General features: G+C 40.9%; 1 protein-coding gene across 1 annotated transcript in view; it reads left to right on the top strand.

Moving 5' to 3' along the window:
- The window catches only part of LOC136862774 (cilia- and flagella-associated protein 36), a 126,028-nt gene that overhangs the window by 70,651 nt on the left and 35,358 nt on the right, over nt 1-20,019 (top strand). Inside the window, exon 5 of the mRNA XM_067139020.1 lies at nt 4,847-5,004. Within this exon, the coding sequence (XP_066995121.1) occupies nt 4,847-5,004 (158 nt within the window). The remainder of the gene's footprint in view (nt 1-4,846; nt 5,005-20,019) is intronic.

A 20,019-nucleotide genomic window follows, 5' to 3' on the forward strand; every position in this document is an offset into this window, starting at 1 on the left:
ATAGTCGGAGTTACTATAGTGTCAAAGGCGCTACTGAAGTAAAGAAGGATAAGTATTGTGAGCTTTCGTTTGTCCATAGCGTTTCTAATGTCTTCAGTAACCTTCAAAAGTGCTGTCGCAGTACAGTAACCCTTCTTAAATCCAGATTGCAAAGGGTCCAAAAGAGCATTTTTATTTAGCCTAGGTATTCCAGAACTTTCCCGTATAATAAACGTTCAAAGGCTTTAGAAAGCGCAGGGAGTATGGACATGGGACGATAGTCAGACGCTGATTGTGGGTCTAAACTCTTAGATACCGATATAATATTGGCTGTTTTCCAGACAGGAGGGAAAGTTCCGTTTAGTAAACTGTAGTTCAGTATGTGCGTCAGTATAGGCAGGACAGTACCCATAATGTTATGTATAAAAGTAATAGGAATATCATCTACACCTCTAGTCTTTGATTTAATCGAGTACAAAGCCTTTTTAACCTGACTTTCTGTGACACTGTGAAATTTTAATGGTGGATTGGCTGGAGGAGAGGGCGGTGAGTCGGTGCAGTTAATTGGGGTAGGTTGAATATTTATTTTACTAAAGTAATCGTTCAGTTCGTCCAGTGGAATGTCAGGAGTTGTCTGTCTCTCTTGATGTTTACCTATTCCCAGAGCACTAAGTTGGTCCCATGCGCGATTAGAATTTAAGTTATTAGCTAAATTCCGGAAATATATACACTTTTATTTCTGATTAACCGCTTTGTGCGATTTCTTAAGATGTGGTAAGATTCGAAGTCTGTGTCATCTAGGGTTTGTTTATAATGTCGAAATAACGAGTCACGGTGGGCCATCATTCTCTTGGCTTTATCATCTAGCCATGGACAAGAAGGGCGAGAAAGCTGTATTCGATGTGTGTGTGTGTCTGCGTGTGTGTGTGTGTGTGTGTGTGTGTGTGTGTGTGTGTGTGTGTGTTTCTTTGCCGCATTACTTGTATAAAATTTCACTTCTTTATTGCTTATCACATGACGATTATTATAATAAAATTACCGTATTTATTCTAAACCACAATATTGCATCTTTACTCAAACTGTTTATTCTTTCATTCATTTCACTTTTACTCGGAATATATGAAATGCTGCAGTTATGTTGGGATGAGAGCAACAGAGGTAGCCGGGGAGTCCAGACACCCCAGGAGTTTTTATATATAATGTATATTAACTCACTGGCTGAATGATCAGAGTTGAGGCCTTCGGGTCAGAGTCCCGGGTTCGTTTCCCGGCCGGGTCGGGGATTTTAATCGCGTCTGATTAATTCTTCTGCCTCGGGGACTGGGTGTTTGTCCCAACACTTCCCTCTTTATATTCAGACAACATACTACACTATCAACCACCAAAGAAACACGCAACAGTGATTACATCCCTCCATACAGGGTTGGCGTAGGAAAGGACATCCGGCCGTAAAACAGGGCCAAATCCATATGTGCGACACAGTTCGCACTCGCGATCCCACAGATGTGGGAAAAACGGGTGAATAAAAAGAAGAAGATTACTATTAGCTTCCGGAATCCCTACGAATCCACCACTCTTACTTGGATCCAAGGACACTCATTTCTTTTTAGGTATTCTACACCACCTACATTCTGGATGAATGCCCCCCCCCCCCAAACTGAAATCTTGACTACGCTACTGCCCTCCACTATCATTTATTTCATCTGTCAGTCATTGATCATTGCCCCGGAGGAGTGCGACAGGCACAATTCCTATCCTCGCCGCAAGATGAGGGCTTCATTCATTCCATCCCTGACCCGGTCACTGACTGGAAAACAGGTTGTAGGTTTTCATTCATTCATACCTCGGTCATCCCACAATTTAGTTTGATGAATCAAATAAGCACCTTTGCTAACCCACCTTAAGGGAAGTCACGTCCGTAGTGTTGGCATAGAGGGAATTCCATGCATGACGTGGCAGCAGAGATTGCGAAAGAATGGTTGTAGATAATGATGGTGGATTAAGGTAGAATTTCGAATCTTTCAAGTATGCCGGGCTGAGTGACTCAGACGGTAGAGCCCAGGTGGTGGGTTCGATCCCCGGCTTAATCTGGTGGTATTTAAAGGTGCTCAAACATGGTAGTCTCATATCTGAAGACATATCCGAACGTAAGAGAAATCAAGCTGAAAAATATTTCGGCACCTCGGCGCTTCCAAAAAACCGTAAAAGCAGTTATTGGGACGTAAAGAAGTGACATTATTATTCTGTCTGGTATTAGAATAGGTGCTTCAGTTTCTTAGTAATGTGATGTAAAATCATTGCACGTAACAGTGTTGTTGGTTTTGTGTCCCACTACACCGAGCGAGTTGGCTACGCAGCTCGAGTCATATAGCTGCTATTTTGTAATCGGAAGGTGATGGGTTTTAACCACATCGTCGGCAGATGTGAAGATGGTTTTCCATGGATTCCAATTTTCACACGAGGCAAATGTTGAGGCTGTGCCCTTTCCTATTTCACCGTCGCCAAAGTCCTAACCGAGTCGGTGCGACGTTAAAACGCTCGCAACGACTAAAACAACATCCCACTACCTACAGTACTTTCACTGATTTCAGGAACGCTCCGGTGTCGGAGTGCTCATAAATCTACCGACACGAGGCTGGAACACTTGAACACCTTCAGATGTCACTAGACTGCTAGTGGCAGGACCACTCAAGTGTTGCCAGTGGTTCACGAACTAGGATGTGACTATAATAACCCACACTACGAACCATTCTTGGCCGAAGGTAGTCACCAGAAAGTATATTATCGTGTGAAGTCGGCCTCAGAAAAGGACCACAAGAACGGTGTTGAGTTGTTCGACCTCCATTTGTCATTGTTAAACCTGAGTTTGGTATTTCTGAGGGATTTTCACACTCCCACCAGCAAAATGTAGCGATAGTACATTATCATGAGACCTGGTCTCAGGCACAATGAATAGTGTTACATACTCGTCTATGGACATCAGAATAACATAGCACCCCCTCCAGTACTAGACGTGGGCCGATGACCTTCGATGTTAGGCCCCTTTAAACAACAAGCATCATCATCATAATCAGTACTAGGTGTGGATTAAAAAATTGTCCCCTACTCCTAAAATGGATACTGTAGATTGTGAGATGTTAATGCAAGATATAAAAAGGCCAGCTTTATTTATGTGGTAGCTGAGACATTGCTTTGCATTGCTTTAAATCATTTTAACGCCTGACCTCCTAATCAGTGTGCCTAATTCGAAGTCAGGATACAAGCTCGCATCTATCTGCAATATTGTTGGTTTGTATGTTTTTTCACCTGCTTTAAAACTGCCAATTATATCTCTGCTTATCATGTAATTATAGTCACCATACTATTCGATAAATTTCCAAGTTTTTCGAAAACATTTAAGAAAATACTAGGTAAACGATTGATGGGGAAATCTGACACCTGGGAGACAGCCGGAAATGCAGATTTATTTATTTATTTATTTATTTATTTATTTATTTATTTATTTATTTATTTATTTATTTATTTATTTATTTATTTATTTGGCGGTCGAGAGTCAATTGAAGACCCAGTAATATAACATTACAAATTCCAAACATATTTAGTTCAAACCGTATCTAATGTGACCGAGTGAGTTGGCCGTTCGGTTAGGGGCGCGCAGCTGTGAGCTTGCATTCGGGAGATAGTGGGTGCGAACTCCACTGTCGGCAGCCCTGAGGATGGTTTTCCGTGGTTTCCCATTTTCACACCAGGCAAATTCTGGGGCTGTACCTTAATTAAGGCCACGGCCGCTTCTTTCCCATTCCTAGCCCTTTCACCTCCCATGTCGCCATGAGACCTATCTGTGTCGGTGGTACGTAAAGCAACTTGTATCTAATGTGAGTACGGAAATTTTACGCCATCGACTTTGGGAAAGGGAGACAATGCTTAGTTAGATTTGGATGAAAATACCCTACCTCTGTTACATTTCTTTCTTTTCTTATTACGGCACATTGCCATGAAGTCTGTCTGTTACGTCACCAGCCCAAAGGATCCTTTGGATCCTGAAATAGCACTGGCGAAGGTTATCCAGTCACACAGAAGAGCCATAAGATCCGATGGACCGGGCGAGTTGGCCGTGCGGATAGAGGCGCGCGGCGGTGAGCTTGCATCCGGGAGATAGTGGGTTCGAATCCCGCTCCTTTCGAACTCCTAGGTCTTTCCTATCCCATCGTCGCTATAAGACCTATCTGTGTCGGTGCGACGTAAAGCCACCAGCAAAAAAGAAAAGATCCGATGGTGGTCTCATGATGAGGCGTACTTGGCACTGATATTTTGTTTTGTTTCGCAACTCGTTTTACGTCGCACCGACACAGATAGGTCTTGTGGCGACGATGGGATAGGAAAGGGCGACGATTGGAAAGGAAGCGGCCGTGGCCTTAATTAAAGTACTGCCCCAGCATTTGCCTGCTGTGGAAATGGGAAAACACGGGAAACCATCTTCAGGGATGCTGACAGTAGGGTTCGAACGCACTATCTCCTGAATTCAAGCTCATAGCAGCACGCCACTAACCACACGGCCAACTTACTCGGTCATTAATAAAGACTGAGGTAATCTGTCAAAGCTTACTGCACTGGGCCATAAAGAGCTAGTGCAGCACAACTGGCCTGATATGTTACTTGTTTCGTAGCACATTCACTAGTATGAATGCCATCACAAAGCACCGCCCGTACGCGGGGAGTTCTCACAGTGTCACAACCTGAAATGAGACTAAGATTTCAGTGGAAGTTACGGTTTGACCTTACCTTTGCCAAATGTAAAAACACTGAATCCTTCAGTAAAGAACAAGAAGCATATCTCTATGGTAAACACGGAATTTCTGCCTTTCAGGAAATCCCTAGAGGAGTACGAAGCCAGTAAGCAGCTGTTAGATGACAGTACCCTTCAGCTGGAGCAAAGCCTGAGTTCTCCTGAAGAACACCAGCGTCTGGAGGCAGAATGTCGCCGGGAGAAGGAACTGCTGCAAACCGCGCTCCAGAACTCCATCGGTAAGTTACATGCGATCGAACTCGCAATGTCTACAGCGTAAAGTAAGAAACGAAACGAAATAGTTCATTAACCTATGTAAGTAGCAGTGCCCAAGTTGTTTAGAGAACTACCATCTTGCGTCTATTGTCACGAATTCAATCCGGGGTGCGTTCAGTGGAAATCCGAAAGTGCCATAACGTTTCAGTCGGCATGTAATACCGGTAGATCTTTGGTGCTCACATTTGGTCTGTTCTCTTATCAATGTTCCCTCAGTCCTGAGGATCGGTAACTCTCAGCACATTATCTGTATAAGATTCTATCCTTTGCAGTCCTCCACTTAATGGATTTCCTGTGTGAGAGATTTGCATGTTTTATGCGCTCCATCCAACTTGTAGGAGCTCATCCACGTTCCCTCTTCTTAGGCACATTTCCTAAGCTAATGTGTTTTTCAATACTACCTTCTCGACGTCGCATGATGTGACCAAAGAACTGGATAATTCTATGCTGGCAGTACTGCCCAATGTTTCGAGTCAGTGTCTTTCACAAAAGTGAAGGACGTTTTTCACGTTCAGATCAGACAGCTGGTTCCTATGTTGTGGTTTACATATCTTTAGACAGTCCCCATGTACTGCTGTGCTGACCACCATTGCGCCCAAGCGTGTTTGCAGTAAAATGACTCAACTGCTCGCTTTGCCACACTCTTTCCGGCAGAATGGCTATTACTTCATAACTGCATTCATTATCAGCCGCTGTAATAGAGCAACGGAGCCCCACATCCAATCGGCAACTGTGAGGTACAAAGAACTCAGCAGATGAAATGGAATTCAATAGGGTGACATCAATATCAATGGGGTTTGTAAAATAATAGGTGTAGGTTTCATTGAGCCAGCAAGTAGGAGGTATGTGGACACACTACCAATAAACGCCATTTGGATATGAGGAGATAAGGAGGAAGCAAGATAAACAGCAAATATATTACTGAGTTAATGGCGCACTTGTAAATAGAACCGAAAGGTATGAAAACATGATGGACAACTTGAGAATGATAATGAAGGAAATAGGATTTGGAAAAAATATTGATTTCTGTGCTAGAACGGGATTGGGAGTTATAAATTCATACATCAAATAAAAGGCTTTTCACCTCTACTTTTGGGAGGATAGATATGCCGGACACACAACAGAACATGTAATAACCAACTTTGAATTCAGCGAATCTGCATGGAATATGCCGGTACTTCGGAGATGTTTCGACGATTCTGACCACTATCTTGTTAAGAGTAAGCGTAATATAAATAAGCCTAGACAGAAACTGAAGTCTGTCTGCGAGCATATACGGGTAGCAAATCTTCATTACAAGAAAATTAGACAGAAGTTCCCGTATTTAATCAGTGAAAAGTTCAAAAAGGTAGTCATTAACATGTGTAGAACTTCGGAATCAAATGAGTAGCTTTCAGCAATACTGCATGGCAAGGGTTAAGGTGTTTGTATGGAAATTAGGGTGCAGTGATAGTTGGTGGCAGAACTAATTATTGGTTAAAATAGTAACAGGGGTTAGGCAAGGCTGTAATATTTCACTTTCATTATCATTTATGTGGATCATTTAATGAAAGTATAAAATCTTGGGATGGGGTGGAGTTAGTGAAAGCAAAGTAAGCAGTTTGGTTTATGTCTAAAATTTGCTCTCAAAGAAAAACTATGTCTAAAACATGCTATCTATTACAATAACTTGGTCCTTGAATAGCGATGCACGGAATATGATGAAAATCAGCATTTCCTAGGATGTTATTTGGGAAGAAACCTAAGAAATTTAGATGCCAGGTAGGGGATATGGAATTGGAGAAACTGTCTCATTTCGAGTATTCAGGATTTATGTTCTTCAAGGTTGGTGCTATACTGAAAGAAAGAGCAAGGCTAACGCGGTGAGTTCCCAGTGGCGAGCAATGGCATTTTGTAAGAAGGAAGTCAGTTCGCTGACTGAACTATCCTCACGTTGTTCGCTTTTCAGCCGACTTTGCTGTACGAGAGTGAACCTTGGGTGGACTTTGTCTACTTAATTTATAAAGGAAAACCATCTCTGCACAGGTCATGAAGGCCCTTGGAGCAGTCAATCCGTAACCTCAGCACTATCAAGGAAACATTCTCAATTCAAGATTGCATTCTCAAGAAGTGTGTCATGTTACATTAATTAGTGTATGATGAAGAACTCCCATGTATAATATCAGCTCCAATGACTAATACAGGTCGCACAGGAGAGTAGTAACTAGTGGCACCGAACAGTAAAGTATATACCTGTAGACAGAGGGGAGAAACACTTGAGTGACGGCAGTGAACCTCGACGGTTTGTACGAGCGATGGATAGTAAATACACACGTTTAAAACATAACGCACCATGAACCATTCGCGACAGTACAACAAAGATTGTCACACATAATCGCAATAGGCTAGCATGTGTTCCATTTTCATTTAATGCTGACTGCTTGTGCCGAAGTGCCACTAGGGGCTTACAAGTCTCTCCCACAGTCACAGATGCAAGGCACCGAATGAAGCTTTAGTAGCAGTGTGTGTAACAGGGCTAAGATGAGTGAACACGCAGCATGCTCCCTGACGGCAGATTCGACAAGCCTTTAACCAGCCAGGTCACTTTGAGGGAGGTGTGACAGACTCTAAGCACTCCAGGGGCGTCGTTGAGTACCATCCAGAAACATGTCATGACAACAGGGGATATGCCAGTGTCCACCAGTACCATATCCAGGTGCCTAACAGAGCAGGTTCTGTCGTCACATTACGATGTCTACCATTACGACCTGAGCATCACCGAACGTATTTGAACTTCTTCTAGAAACGAGCAGCATGGTAGCTTGCGGATTGGTAACGAGTGGTGTTCAGCGCTAAATCATGGTTCTACCTGGATACAGACAACGACCGAATTCGAGTCAGGTGACATCCTGGTCAGCGTAGGGCTCCACGCTCGATTGTGGAATGACACATCACCCCAACGAGAGGTGTCATGTTGCGGGGTGACATTTCCTTCGATTCCCGCTCCCTATTGGTGGTGAGTGAAGAAACCTGACGGCGTGGTGACACTTCCGCAAAATTCTGCCACCGTGTGTGCTCTTTTTCCCGGTGTAGTTCGACAAGCCATTTGCTCAGCAGGATCATTCCCGGCTAGTCTTCATGATGATAACTTGCTGACTTGTCCAGCAGTTTCTCCAGACCTCTTGGCCAATGAGAACGTTAGAGGCCTACTTAGACGGCAAATACGGCAGATTTAGTGGGTCAGTTGCGCTAACTGTGCCACGATCTTCCTCTGGAGATCACGTGACGCCTGCATGCATCCATGCCTGGCCGTATCGCCACCTGCTTCCATACTACGAGTGGTCCAACACCGTAGTACGTGCATCCTGAAGTGTTTGTTACCCTGCTTGGTGTGGTTCATTATTTTCATATTTTCTTTATACTACCACGTCCTGTGCCTGAACCCACTCACGCACCCCTACGATGGCTCTTTCATAGCGTATGATTTTCTGAGTGCAATACAGCAGAGATGAACAACAGGTTAGCACTCATGCTGGAGTGTTCGTCCGGCAGTGAAACCCTGGCAGTTGGGCCAAACTGTATGATGCTTTTGGACCTTACATGCTGTATAAGGAAGTTAATAAAAACCCACAGAAACCACAATTGTAAACTGCGCCTAAAATTCGCACTAAATTTTAAAAAATCCTCTCTGGAAGAAATTATCCGGTTCTTAGGTATATTATACATTTTTTTACAAGTTGCTTTACGTCGCACCGACACAGATAGGTCTTACGGCGACGATGGGGCAGGAAGGGGCTGGGAATGGGAAGGAAGCGGCCGTGGCCTTAATGAAGGTACAGTCCCAATATTTCCCTGGTGTGAAAATAGGAAACCACGGAAAACCATCTTCTGGGCTGCCGACAGTGGGGTTCGAACCCACTATCTCCCGAATACTGGATACTGGCCGCACTTAAGCGACTGCATCTACAGCGCTCGGTGCCTGTTATAATATGGGGCTACACCAATAGTTCCATCTAACGGTACCCCAAGTTTTTCTTGTAGTGTCTGCCTTATCTCAGAGCTTTTTGGTTGTAATCTAGGATTATATTAAGGAGACGAATTCGATCTATTCGTTGACATAGAAATTAGTGACATAGTCACGTAAGAACGTATTGCAGGGCTGAGTGGCTCAGACGGTTAAGGCGCTGGCCTTCTGACCCCAACTTGGCAGGTTCGATCCTGGCTCAGTCCGGTGGTATTTGAAGATGCTCAAATACGACAGCCTCGTGTCAGTAGATTTACTGGCACGTAAAATAACTCCTGCGGGGCTAAATTCCGGCACCTCGGCGTCTCCGAAGACCGTAAAGTAGTTAGTGGGACGTAAAGCAAATAACATTAAAGGAACGTATTGTCATATCGCTTGTTTCAGGAAACCCTAAAAAATAATAAACACACGTTTATTACTTCGTACAAGAACCTTTACCACCACTTGTCTTAAAACTTTATAAACCATATCGTTAATGCCATAATATACATTCGTCTCGGAGTATAATCACAAGACATTTTCCTTTTTTCTCTCTAGTCATACGTATGTTGGATGTAATCCCCTATGTGAGCGCGACGAAACAATTCTCTACGTCCCCTGTTAATTTCCGTGAGGGTCAAGTGTGAGAGTGGAACTCGCCTGCGTCGTGACTGGAGGGTACAAACCCACTGTTCTGGCCGGCCGAGAGGCTCTAGCAGCTGCAGAGGAGGGTTTAGTTCATCTCTGGTAAAAAGTACTTAGAAATTTGTGATGCTAGGTCTGTAAAATTCTAGTATTGGTGTGGAGTTGCCCATATCGCACCTTTTCTACGTAAATACGCCATATCGTGGCACTTTTGAAACTCCCAGGCGATTTTTTTAGTTCTGCAATCGTTTGACAAGATTATTGACGCTCTATTAGTTTCGATATCAAGTTGAATATTTATGTTCATAATTCTACGGATGTTATAAGGGACCGTTGCGTCCGGCACATTGGTAAGTTAATTTTTCGGAATTATAGGTCTGTCTGTTAAGTCCTTGGGACGGAGGCTGGTTGTATCCTCAGAACTACGACTAAAGCTTATAAGGGTATAGGGAAACCTCAAAAATCGATGGCGATGCCATAATGAATGCCAAGTGGTGAGGGTAGTTTGCCATTGCTTTCCTCACTGGATAAGAAAGTGCTACTGCAGCAGGACCAGCCCTATGAAGAACATCTTTCATAATGTACAGGTGTACTAGTCGTGCTCGGAATGTCATCACTCAGCGCCACCCACACCTCAGCAGCTACCATACTGTCACAGCTCTAAATAAAACTGGGACTTCGGTGGAAGCTACATTTTGCTCTGGCGTGTGTCAAAAACCAGAGACAAAAGGACCACACCCATCTGGAAATAGCAACAGGCCAAATACATATTGCTAAATGCTTTGATTTCTTTCTGTTTTGCGATATCAATGTTCACTAAATCTATACTATTTCGGGTGTAGGTAAAGGGGATTATAAAATTACTTCGTTTCGGAAATCTCGCTATGACATTTCTGCGCACCACTAATGCACTTACGTTCTTAGAAGTACAATTTATTATCATCTTACAATCGTTCACAGTGTGAGATGCTGGGGAAGAGAAGCACCGGCAATAGATTCTAACCTCTCCTTGTAAACAAAAGTCACGTTTGATGACGTTACAACCTGTGCTCTGATTCAAGCATGTACCTACTACAAATTCTCTGCTCTTGTGAAGATGCAAATAAATGTGTTTACATGTATTCAGCCAACGGCCGTAGCCGTGTTGAAACAGCGGATCCCGTAAGATCTCCGAAGTTAAGCAACATTGGGCGTGGTCAGGAGTTGGATGGGTTGCCACGCGCTGTTGGTGGGGGTAAGGGAATGGAGGAGCGGAAAGGAACTGGCCACCCTACCGCACGTAAACTCCGGCTCAGGAACACCTCTGCGGAGGTTCGGACCTGCCTTCGGGCAGAATAACCCTTACCATACCATGTATTCAAGTACATTACACGAGCAAAATATTTGAATGTGAAGTTATTTCATCGAGGTGCGATTTGAATAACCTGGAGAACAATTTCAACGATAGTTTCCTAAAAGGTACCAACTAAAGTCATTTTGGATGAATCATAAGAGGTTATTTCTTGAATGCCAGAAACTTAAGGAAAATTACACAAGAAGGTTATCTATCCAAGTTTATAATGGAGTATTTTTGGGGTATATAGGCTACTGTATATTGCATATCATTTAAACTATCTATATTGGATCTACAAATCTGCGCGATATTGGCAATTCTAACCTACTAGCCAACCATTGCCAGTTAACTCCATGAATAGTAGATTTTAGATTGTCAGGCCGCCACCACACACACACACGCGCCTGGGAGAGACCTCCGCCGCACGAAATGTGCTGACTAAGAGTGCATGCTTAACCACACATGACGTCACAGCGAAGGCAGTCTCAAATGCGGACTGCTGGATAACAGTGCACCCTGAACTTCACATGACGTTACGATGACTACGTCTTTAGGCTTAACCTTACAGACCCCTAGTTTGACCCCAGGCTTCATTTTACAAGGGCGTTAACTTTATAGACCCAAGTTCTATGCGCATGAGTGCAAGCTTAAACTAACAGCCAACGTTATTATGGACAAGAGTGAACGCTTAACCTAACAGGGTTGGATTAGACTCCAGGCTTAATCTCAAAAGTGCGTTAACGTTACAGACACAATTTTGAGATTCGATCCCAGGGTCAACCTAACTGGACAAGATGGCGATAATATTTTGTTCCTACGAGACACGGTCCAGGGCAACATCAGGCTTTTGTAGCTGGGCTTAGAATTTTTAACAATATGGCCGCTACACATTGTACGAATGGTACTACGGATATGGCATAGTGATTAACACGTGTGCTTTATTCATAGGGGCGTAACGTTGGAGGAGAGTGTGTGGTTAGGTTAACGTTTATAGGCAAGGTTAACACACGTGTTATCCTCACCTATAAATTACCTGACGCGTCCAACTCCTTTAAGGGGAGTCAATAAAAATCGAGTAGGAGGTTAGGTTAGCGTTTCAAGTACGGTAACAAAGTTGGGTTATAATATCATAACAACATTCTATCCCCAAGTACATGTCATCAAACTGATTACGTTTTTATAAGAGCAGACGGTAAAGAGCCTGTGTGTGAGGTTAGGTAAACACACGTCTCAACCTTACTTCCAGGTCACCTATCATCCCGTCTAGCAGCAGAATTAGCTGAAGCCTTCAAGAATTAAACCATTAAAGTCATGCTCAAAAAGCACATACAATTTTGGTTATTTTTCATTTAACATTGACAAGTCTGACAAGTTATTGATAAGGCTTCGAACTGGAACATAAGCTTCAAACGTACATATGAAGTAATACTCTCCGTACAATTTACGAAAAAACAGGCAATGTAAAATAAATGATTGATTTTTTCAGTGGAGTCGGAACTTCCTCCACATAGAATTCCTCCTTCATCCTTGTAGAATAAAGTATATGAGGTTAAGGAGCAGGAAGTCTATGAGGAGGAGAAAAAGGTTATAATACGCTACTAGGTTTATTAGGAGGAGGAGGTCTTCCTTCCTCCTTCTAGAACTAAGTCTAAAGGGGAAAGAGGAGGAAGATTATGAGGAGGAGGAAAAGGTTGTCAAACGCTACTAGATTTATTAGGAGGAGGATAAGGAAAATAAAATAGTATTGTTTGAATTATGTTACACTTACCTTCTGTCTTATATATCAGGAACATAATCTTTCGACACATATTTATATGATAAAAATTCACTTTTTTAGCATGTTAAGTAGTAGCATTCCGCCTCTGTGGTGTAGTGGTTATCGTGATTAGCTGCCACCCCCGGAGGTCCGGGTTCGATTCCCGGCTCTGCCACGAAATTTGAAAAGTGGTACGAGGGCTGTAACGGGGTCCACTCAGCCTCGGGAGGTCAACTGAGTAGAGGTGGATTCGATTCCCACCTCAGCCAACCTGGAAGTGGTTTTCCGTGGTTTCCCACTTCTCCTCCAGGCAAATGCCGGGATGGTACCTAACTTGAGGCCACGGCCGCTTCCTTCCCCCTTCCTTGTCTGTCCCATCAAATCTACCCATCCCTCTACAAGGTCCCTATTCAGCATAGAAGGTGAGGCCGCCTGAGTGAGGTACTGGTCATTCTCCCCAGTTGTAACACCCGACCCAAAGTGTGAAGCTCCAGGACACTGCCCTTGAGGCGGCAGAGGTGTGATCCATCGCTGAGTCCCAGGGAAAAACCGACCCTGGAGGGTAAACAGATTAAGGCGGAGAAGAAGAAGAAGTAGCAGCATATTTTGTCTTATAATAATACATAAGGATAAATAATACAGAAGGATAAATGATGAGGAATAGAAGTGAGATGTTTGACAGTAAAAATTGAACTATTATAGAAATAAAAAAAATTGCTTTTTAAAATTGTATTAGTCATTTTCATCAAAATCGCCATCATTAGCATCAACAACATCAGAGATGTTTTAGTATTATGCAATCATATATAGAAATGATATATTTTATTACGTTTTACAAACATATTCAATATTTCAAAATAATGGAGAACATAATATTACATATTCAATACGGAAATGAAAATAGAAGTAAAAATAATTGATGTAATATCAACAAAACCATCAGAGATTTAGTGTAATGCATCCAGATATATCCATTATGTCCGACTCGTTGGCTGAACGGTCGGCGAACTGGCCTTCGGTTCAGAGGGTCCCGGATTCGATTCCCGGCCGGGTCGGGTATTTTAATCTTAATTGGTTAATTCTAATGGCACGGGGCTGGATGTATGTGGTGTCTTCATCATCATTTCATCCTCATCACGACGCGCAGGTCGCCTACAGCGTCAAATAGAAAGACCTGAACCTGGTGAGCCGAACCCGTTCTGGGATATCCCGGCACTAAAAGCCATACGACATTTCATTTCATATATTCAATATAGAAGTAATATAAAAATCTTTATTTTATTTTTACATACATATTCGATATTTAAAGAAAATAAAGCAGTTAAATGAGATAATAATATAGAAAAAACATATTTCACATTATACTAAATTTTCAATACAGAAATGAAAATAGAAATTGAAAATGATTGATATGTAATAATCTTTTAAGATTTTTTTATTTACGTACATATTCAATGTTTTTATCAAAATGTAAAAATTAGTTAATAAAATGGAGGAAACTGCGTATTTCAGACAATATACATTTTATACAGTAATATAGATTTTTCTAATGACATATAGAAAACATCATATTTAATATAAAATTCATTTTTTCTTCATTGTCGTCGTTGCAATCTGCTGTGATCTGTAATAATCAAAATAATTTGCCATATTGCGCCCTGGTGGGGGTGTGATAAGCGTCATGCAATTGTAATTATTTATGGAGGAATATATATTTCATTTTCAGAAGCGAGAGGTTCCTACTTTGTATATTATAAATACAGACCAGGTCGAGAGGATGTTGTGAAACCTACACCAGACTATTGTCTCCACTGAGATTAACAAACACAATGAACGGCAGAATTAGAATTCTCAGAAATTGTGACGAAGGGGGAAAGAGAAAGGCACGAGTTGTTGACAAGTTTGCGGAAAGTTTTCATAGCCCCGGGCAGAATAGGTAGTGGCAACAGCGCAAAGAGCCGGGTGCAGATTTCGTAGAAATGATGGCAAGGTATCTCCATGTACTAACAAGAGCTGAACGCGAGGTTGGCACCTGAAGAAAAAATATGAGCCTTCTCGGTCCCGTGGTTGGTGTGGACCAATGGAAAAATTCACTTGACCAAAGCAAGGCGACAACTTCGTATTGTAAAAAGCACTAGCGAGGCTAACTCCGCGGATTAAATTGATAGAAGGAAGTGAGTTATTAATTTATAATAAGGTGGAATTTAGGAGCCTTGCTATATTATAAAACTTATAAAAAGTTAATAATTGCGGGAGATTGCATGGTGTAATTCTGAGAATTCATGGACGCTATTCGTTGATTAGCTACCGGCCAGGGACGCCACAATAGAGCGCGAAATCCCGAGCTGGGATACGGCAGCTAAATTCGCAAATATAACGATTACCAGCGAACGATAATAGTTGAGAATTGGTATAGAGCCTTTGAGAACATAATTACATCACTGAATCCCATATTTAAGCCACTGGCAAAGGCGCAAATAGTCATATGAGGATATCGGGACTGCGCGTCCTAAGATGACCTCCCCTGGACTCGGAAGAGAGGGGATACAAGTATAAATATGAGGTCGTGGACAAGGACTGACAACTACTTCTGATAAAGTGTTGGAGCTGTTACCACGCCTGGGGTGCGTGACAACTTCTGATAATTTGTTCAAGCCGTAATTACGCCAGGGGTGCATGTGTGTATTTACTCGTGGAGTAGGGTTCGAAGTATTATATTGTTACATAGTACAGTGATTCATGACGTGATGTAGCTCATATTACAGTCTTGAGCAGTATACTAGTATGAAGTGTTTCAAATAGACAGGACTCAGTAAAGCATAAATTACGGAGTGTGAGATTCTACCAACAGATTAGGAAGTACGTTACGTGAGAACGGTCACGAGTGTTCCATGTATTTCACCCAGTAATAGTCGATTATAAACTGATACCTGGTCAGCTACGCGAACGTGAGACGGGAAAATCAAGTGCGCGCCGGGCCGTTTGAATGTGATATCGAGGTGTCACAAGTTCCTTAGTGCCGGGGAAGGAATGAAGAATATGTGTATGAATTAGGCGGGTCAGATCAAGGCCAGAAGTGTAAAGTTTCAGTTCAATATTAGTGTGTGTAAATTTGTTAAAATGTTAAAATTTTAAATCTTGAAAATTAATATGTGTAAATCTGAAAAGTGCATTGGATTACTTCTTCAAGCTGGCATGAAAACCAGTAGGATGCAGGGCTAAGACTGGACGGGGCCTGTGCTTCTCGTCCGCCTTAGCAGACTACAAGGGCAGAGATGAGTAACCTTTTAAAATATTTGTAGACTGCTATCGTTAGAGGGAGGAAATCATATAAATTTATCATGTAACTTAATTGTGAAACGAGCCGTTTCCGGCTCGTATAAATTCAAAGATAGATAGACAAAGGGACAAATTAATATGTACATAATTAGATCAAGTACTCATCATAATGTTGATTATTAAATAGAGCAGAGTAGGGTTTATTTGTTCATTCAAGTGCTTGAGTTGTTTGATATGATATGGAGCACGTTTCACGTAAAGATAATGTTAATATTCATTTAGAAGTGCTTCCAAAGTGTTTTTCCAGTATCGGAACTTTTATAGATATTAAGGCATGTTGTTAAGATAATCCAGAGGTAGGGTTGCCAAGTGATTTAAATTGTTGTGGGACGGAATGAAGTCCATTGATTTGTTTGTAAATATCGCGAAGTTCGCCAGTGGACAAAATAATAATAATAATCGGTAGAAGTGTCGGAGTAATAAATTAATATTGGGTAATGTGTAAAGGCGTGTATAATAATAATCTCTGAGAATAAAGGCACGGGCCTAATTGGATAGAATGATTGCAAATTAAAGTAATTTAAATGTGGAGATAATATGTGGCATGAATATTTAATTTGGGCTTGAATCCGATTTTAACACTAATTGTTGATTTAACGTTTTTGGACTCCATAATAATCATAAATAAAAGTTGGTAGAAACGAGATAGGCATTTTGATAATATGGTCACGCTATGTTTGAGGCCCAGAGTGATTTGAGCCAAAAGTTGAGATTTGGAGTTTTGTGGGACAGAAATCCGGCCCGAAATGAAAGTGAATTGTACTGATGTTGATGAAGAAATAGATGGATCTTAAGGCCTACATAGAGGTTGTATTTATATACCGGTGTATTGAGTGGCAGAAGAGAGTCCACACACGGAGGGTTAATTAATGAAAATGTTTTGAAGAGTTCCGATGGATAAATGGACTTCAAAATGGAAAAGGAAGGAATAATTTAACACTTGCAGAGATTGGAGGTATTTGCCCAACTGCGAGGTGTTATGGGATTTGAGAATTGTCTTAGGAGCATATGGTCTCCATGAATTAACGACAGTACGAAAATAAGGTTGCGGGTTCGAACACTATTATGTCCCGACCGATGTGAATTCGGATCTTGGTGATTTCTGTTTGGGAGAGAACGTATGTGACTAAATTATAAAGATGGGGAATAAAAATAAAGATTCTCGAAAGAATAATAATAATAATAATAATAATAATAATAATAATAATAATAATATTCCAAGTATATCATGTCTGGATTGATTAGTGCCAAAATAAATCGGAAAAGTAAAAGGGGTTATGCGTTAAACATTTAAAGAGTGGTCTACCGTGTAACAAGGGAAATTATTATTTTTTAGTTAATAATAATAATAATAATAATAATAATAATAATAATAATAATAATAAATATTTGAAGAAGAATGTACTTTTTATATTTTGGACATAATAATGATGTTGGGAGTCGAAATGAAAAATTTGAGATGTTTAACTAATAATAATAATAATAATAATAATAATAATAATAATAATAATAATAATAATAATAATAATAATAATAATGAGAATATTTGAAGAAGGAGAAGAAGAATAAAAAGAAGCTACTTTTTTATTTCATATGAGAATAATAAGAGCGAGAAGTTGAAGTATTATAGCGAGGATAATTACGGGTTACGATAATCACGATCTCCACTATTAATAATAATAATAATAATAATAATAATAATAATAATAATAATAATAATATTTCTTATTATTTTATTTTATTTTCTTATTTCGGATGCTGATGATGAATGATACTAGGGAAGTCAGCTGGCGAAATAACATAATATTGTCAAGTTGTTGTGAATAATAAGTTAAGTTAATAGTCGTGAAATGAAGGCAAATCCCTACATCTGGACCATTAGGTTAGAGTCTCTTTGTCGTTTCCTTGAACTAACGATTAGCATATCTTGGTTAGGAACCCGGGGAGAGGTTTGTAGTTTCCCGGGTTGGTCTCATCTCAATCAAAGTGGAGGCGATAACATGGTCCATGTGATCGCGCCTACTTAGCCAACAGGTAATTGGTCCATGACCAAATATGGTCATGGTGTTAACGAAGGTAAATCTGATACCTTCAGATATCAACGGTTCCACCACCCAAATGGAAGGGTGGTCAAAAGTGATAAATATTATCTAATCATTTTTCAGGAATAATTTGCCAAATTACCGGCAAATCAAGGGTCAACAGATTTTGTTGTGTGTAAAAATTATTTTGTTTTCTTAAATAAAATGCTCCTTTAGCATTTGCAAGGAAACAGTTCCAGGTTCTTGTTCTTGTAGAATAGTAAACCCTTGGTGACCGTTTAAATATCCGTCCCCATTCCTAGGACGGAGCCTTCATAATTTTCCTTTGATCTGAATATATATAATTTGTGTGTTTATGATGAGCCTTAAAGTTAAAGATTAGAGTGTCCCGTTCAACCCTGTAGTACTGATTGGATGGCGCCTTTACATTTAGTTTGAGATCTTATATTTCAATATAATTTTTTTGTTTTTGTTTATTAGTTGCGATAGATTCGGACCGTAACACTCCCTGAGATAAAGGCTGGTTGGGACTAACTCGTACAGTCATGAAGATGAAGAGGTTGGTAATTTTGAAGATGAGTTAAAGCAGACTCGGAGTAGACTTGTTGATGGCATCAATATTCAGAAAATATTGAGTACAAATATGGAAACATTTAAAGTAAATGTTCTTTAAGTCATCAGTCCATACACTGGTTTCATGCAGCTCTCCATGCCACCCTATCCTGTGCTAACCTTTTCATTTCTACGTAACTACTGCATCCTACATCTGCTCTAATCTGTTTGTCATATTCAAACCTTGGTCTACTCTACTGTTCTTACAACCTACACTTCCTTCAAAAACCAACTGCACAAGTCCTGGGTGTCTTAAGATGTGTCCTATCATTCTATCTCTTCTTCTTGTCAAATTTAGCCAAATCGATCACCTCTCACCTATTCGATTCAGTATCTCTTCATTTGTGATTCGATTTATCCATCCCACCTTCAGCATTCTTCTGTAACACCACATTTCAAAAGCTTCTATTCTCTTTCTTTCTGAGCTAGTTATCGTCCATGTTTCACTTCCATACAATGCCACGCTCCACACGAAAGTCTTCAAAAACATCTTACTAATTCTTATATCAAGGTTTGAAGTTAGCAAATTTCTTTTCTTAAGAAAGCCTTTGCTTGTGCTAATCTGCATTTTATGTCCTCCTTACTTCTGCCATCATTAGTTATTTTACTAACCAAGTAACAATATTCATCTACTTCCTTTAAGACTTCATCTCCTAATTTAATATTTCCTGCATCACCTGCCTTCGTTCGACTGCACTCCATTACTTTTGTTTTGGACTTATTTATTTTCATCTTGTACTCCTTACCCAAAACTTCGTCCACACCATTCAGCAGCATCTCGAGATCTTCTGCAGTCTCAGATGAAATAACAATATCATCGGCAAATCTCAAGGTTTTGATTTCCTCTCTTTGGATTGTGATTCCCTTTCCAAATTCCTCTTTGATTTTCTTTACTGCCTGTTCTATGTAAACATTGAAGAGGAGGGGGACAAACTGCAGCCTTGCCTCACTCCTTCCTGGATTGCTGCTTCTTTTTCAAAGCCCTCGATTCATATCAGTGCAGACTGATTTTTATACAGACTGCAGATAATTCTTCGTTCTCGGTATCCGATCCCAATCACCTTCATAATCGTAAATAGCTTGGTCCAATCAACATTATCGAATGCCTTTTCTAGATCTACGAATGCCATATACGTGGGCTTGTCCTTCTTGATTCGATCCTCATAATTCAGACGTAAAGTCAGGATTGCTTCATGTGTTCCTACATTTCTTCTGAAGCCAAATTGATCTTCTCCCCACTCAGCTTCAACCTGTTTATCCATTCTTCTA

This window comes from Anabrus simplex, chromosome 2 (assembly GCF_040414725.1).
Source record: "Anabrus simplex isolate iqAnaSimp1 chromosome 2, ASM4041472v1, whole genome shotgun sequence".
Classification (NCBI taxonomy): domain Eukaryota; kingdom Metazoa; phylum Arthropoda; class Insecta; order Orthoptera; family Tettigoniidae; genus Anabrus; species Anabrus simplex.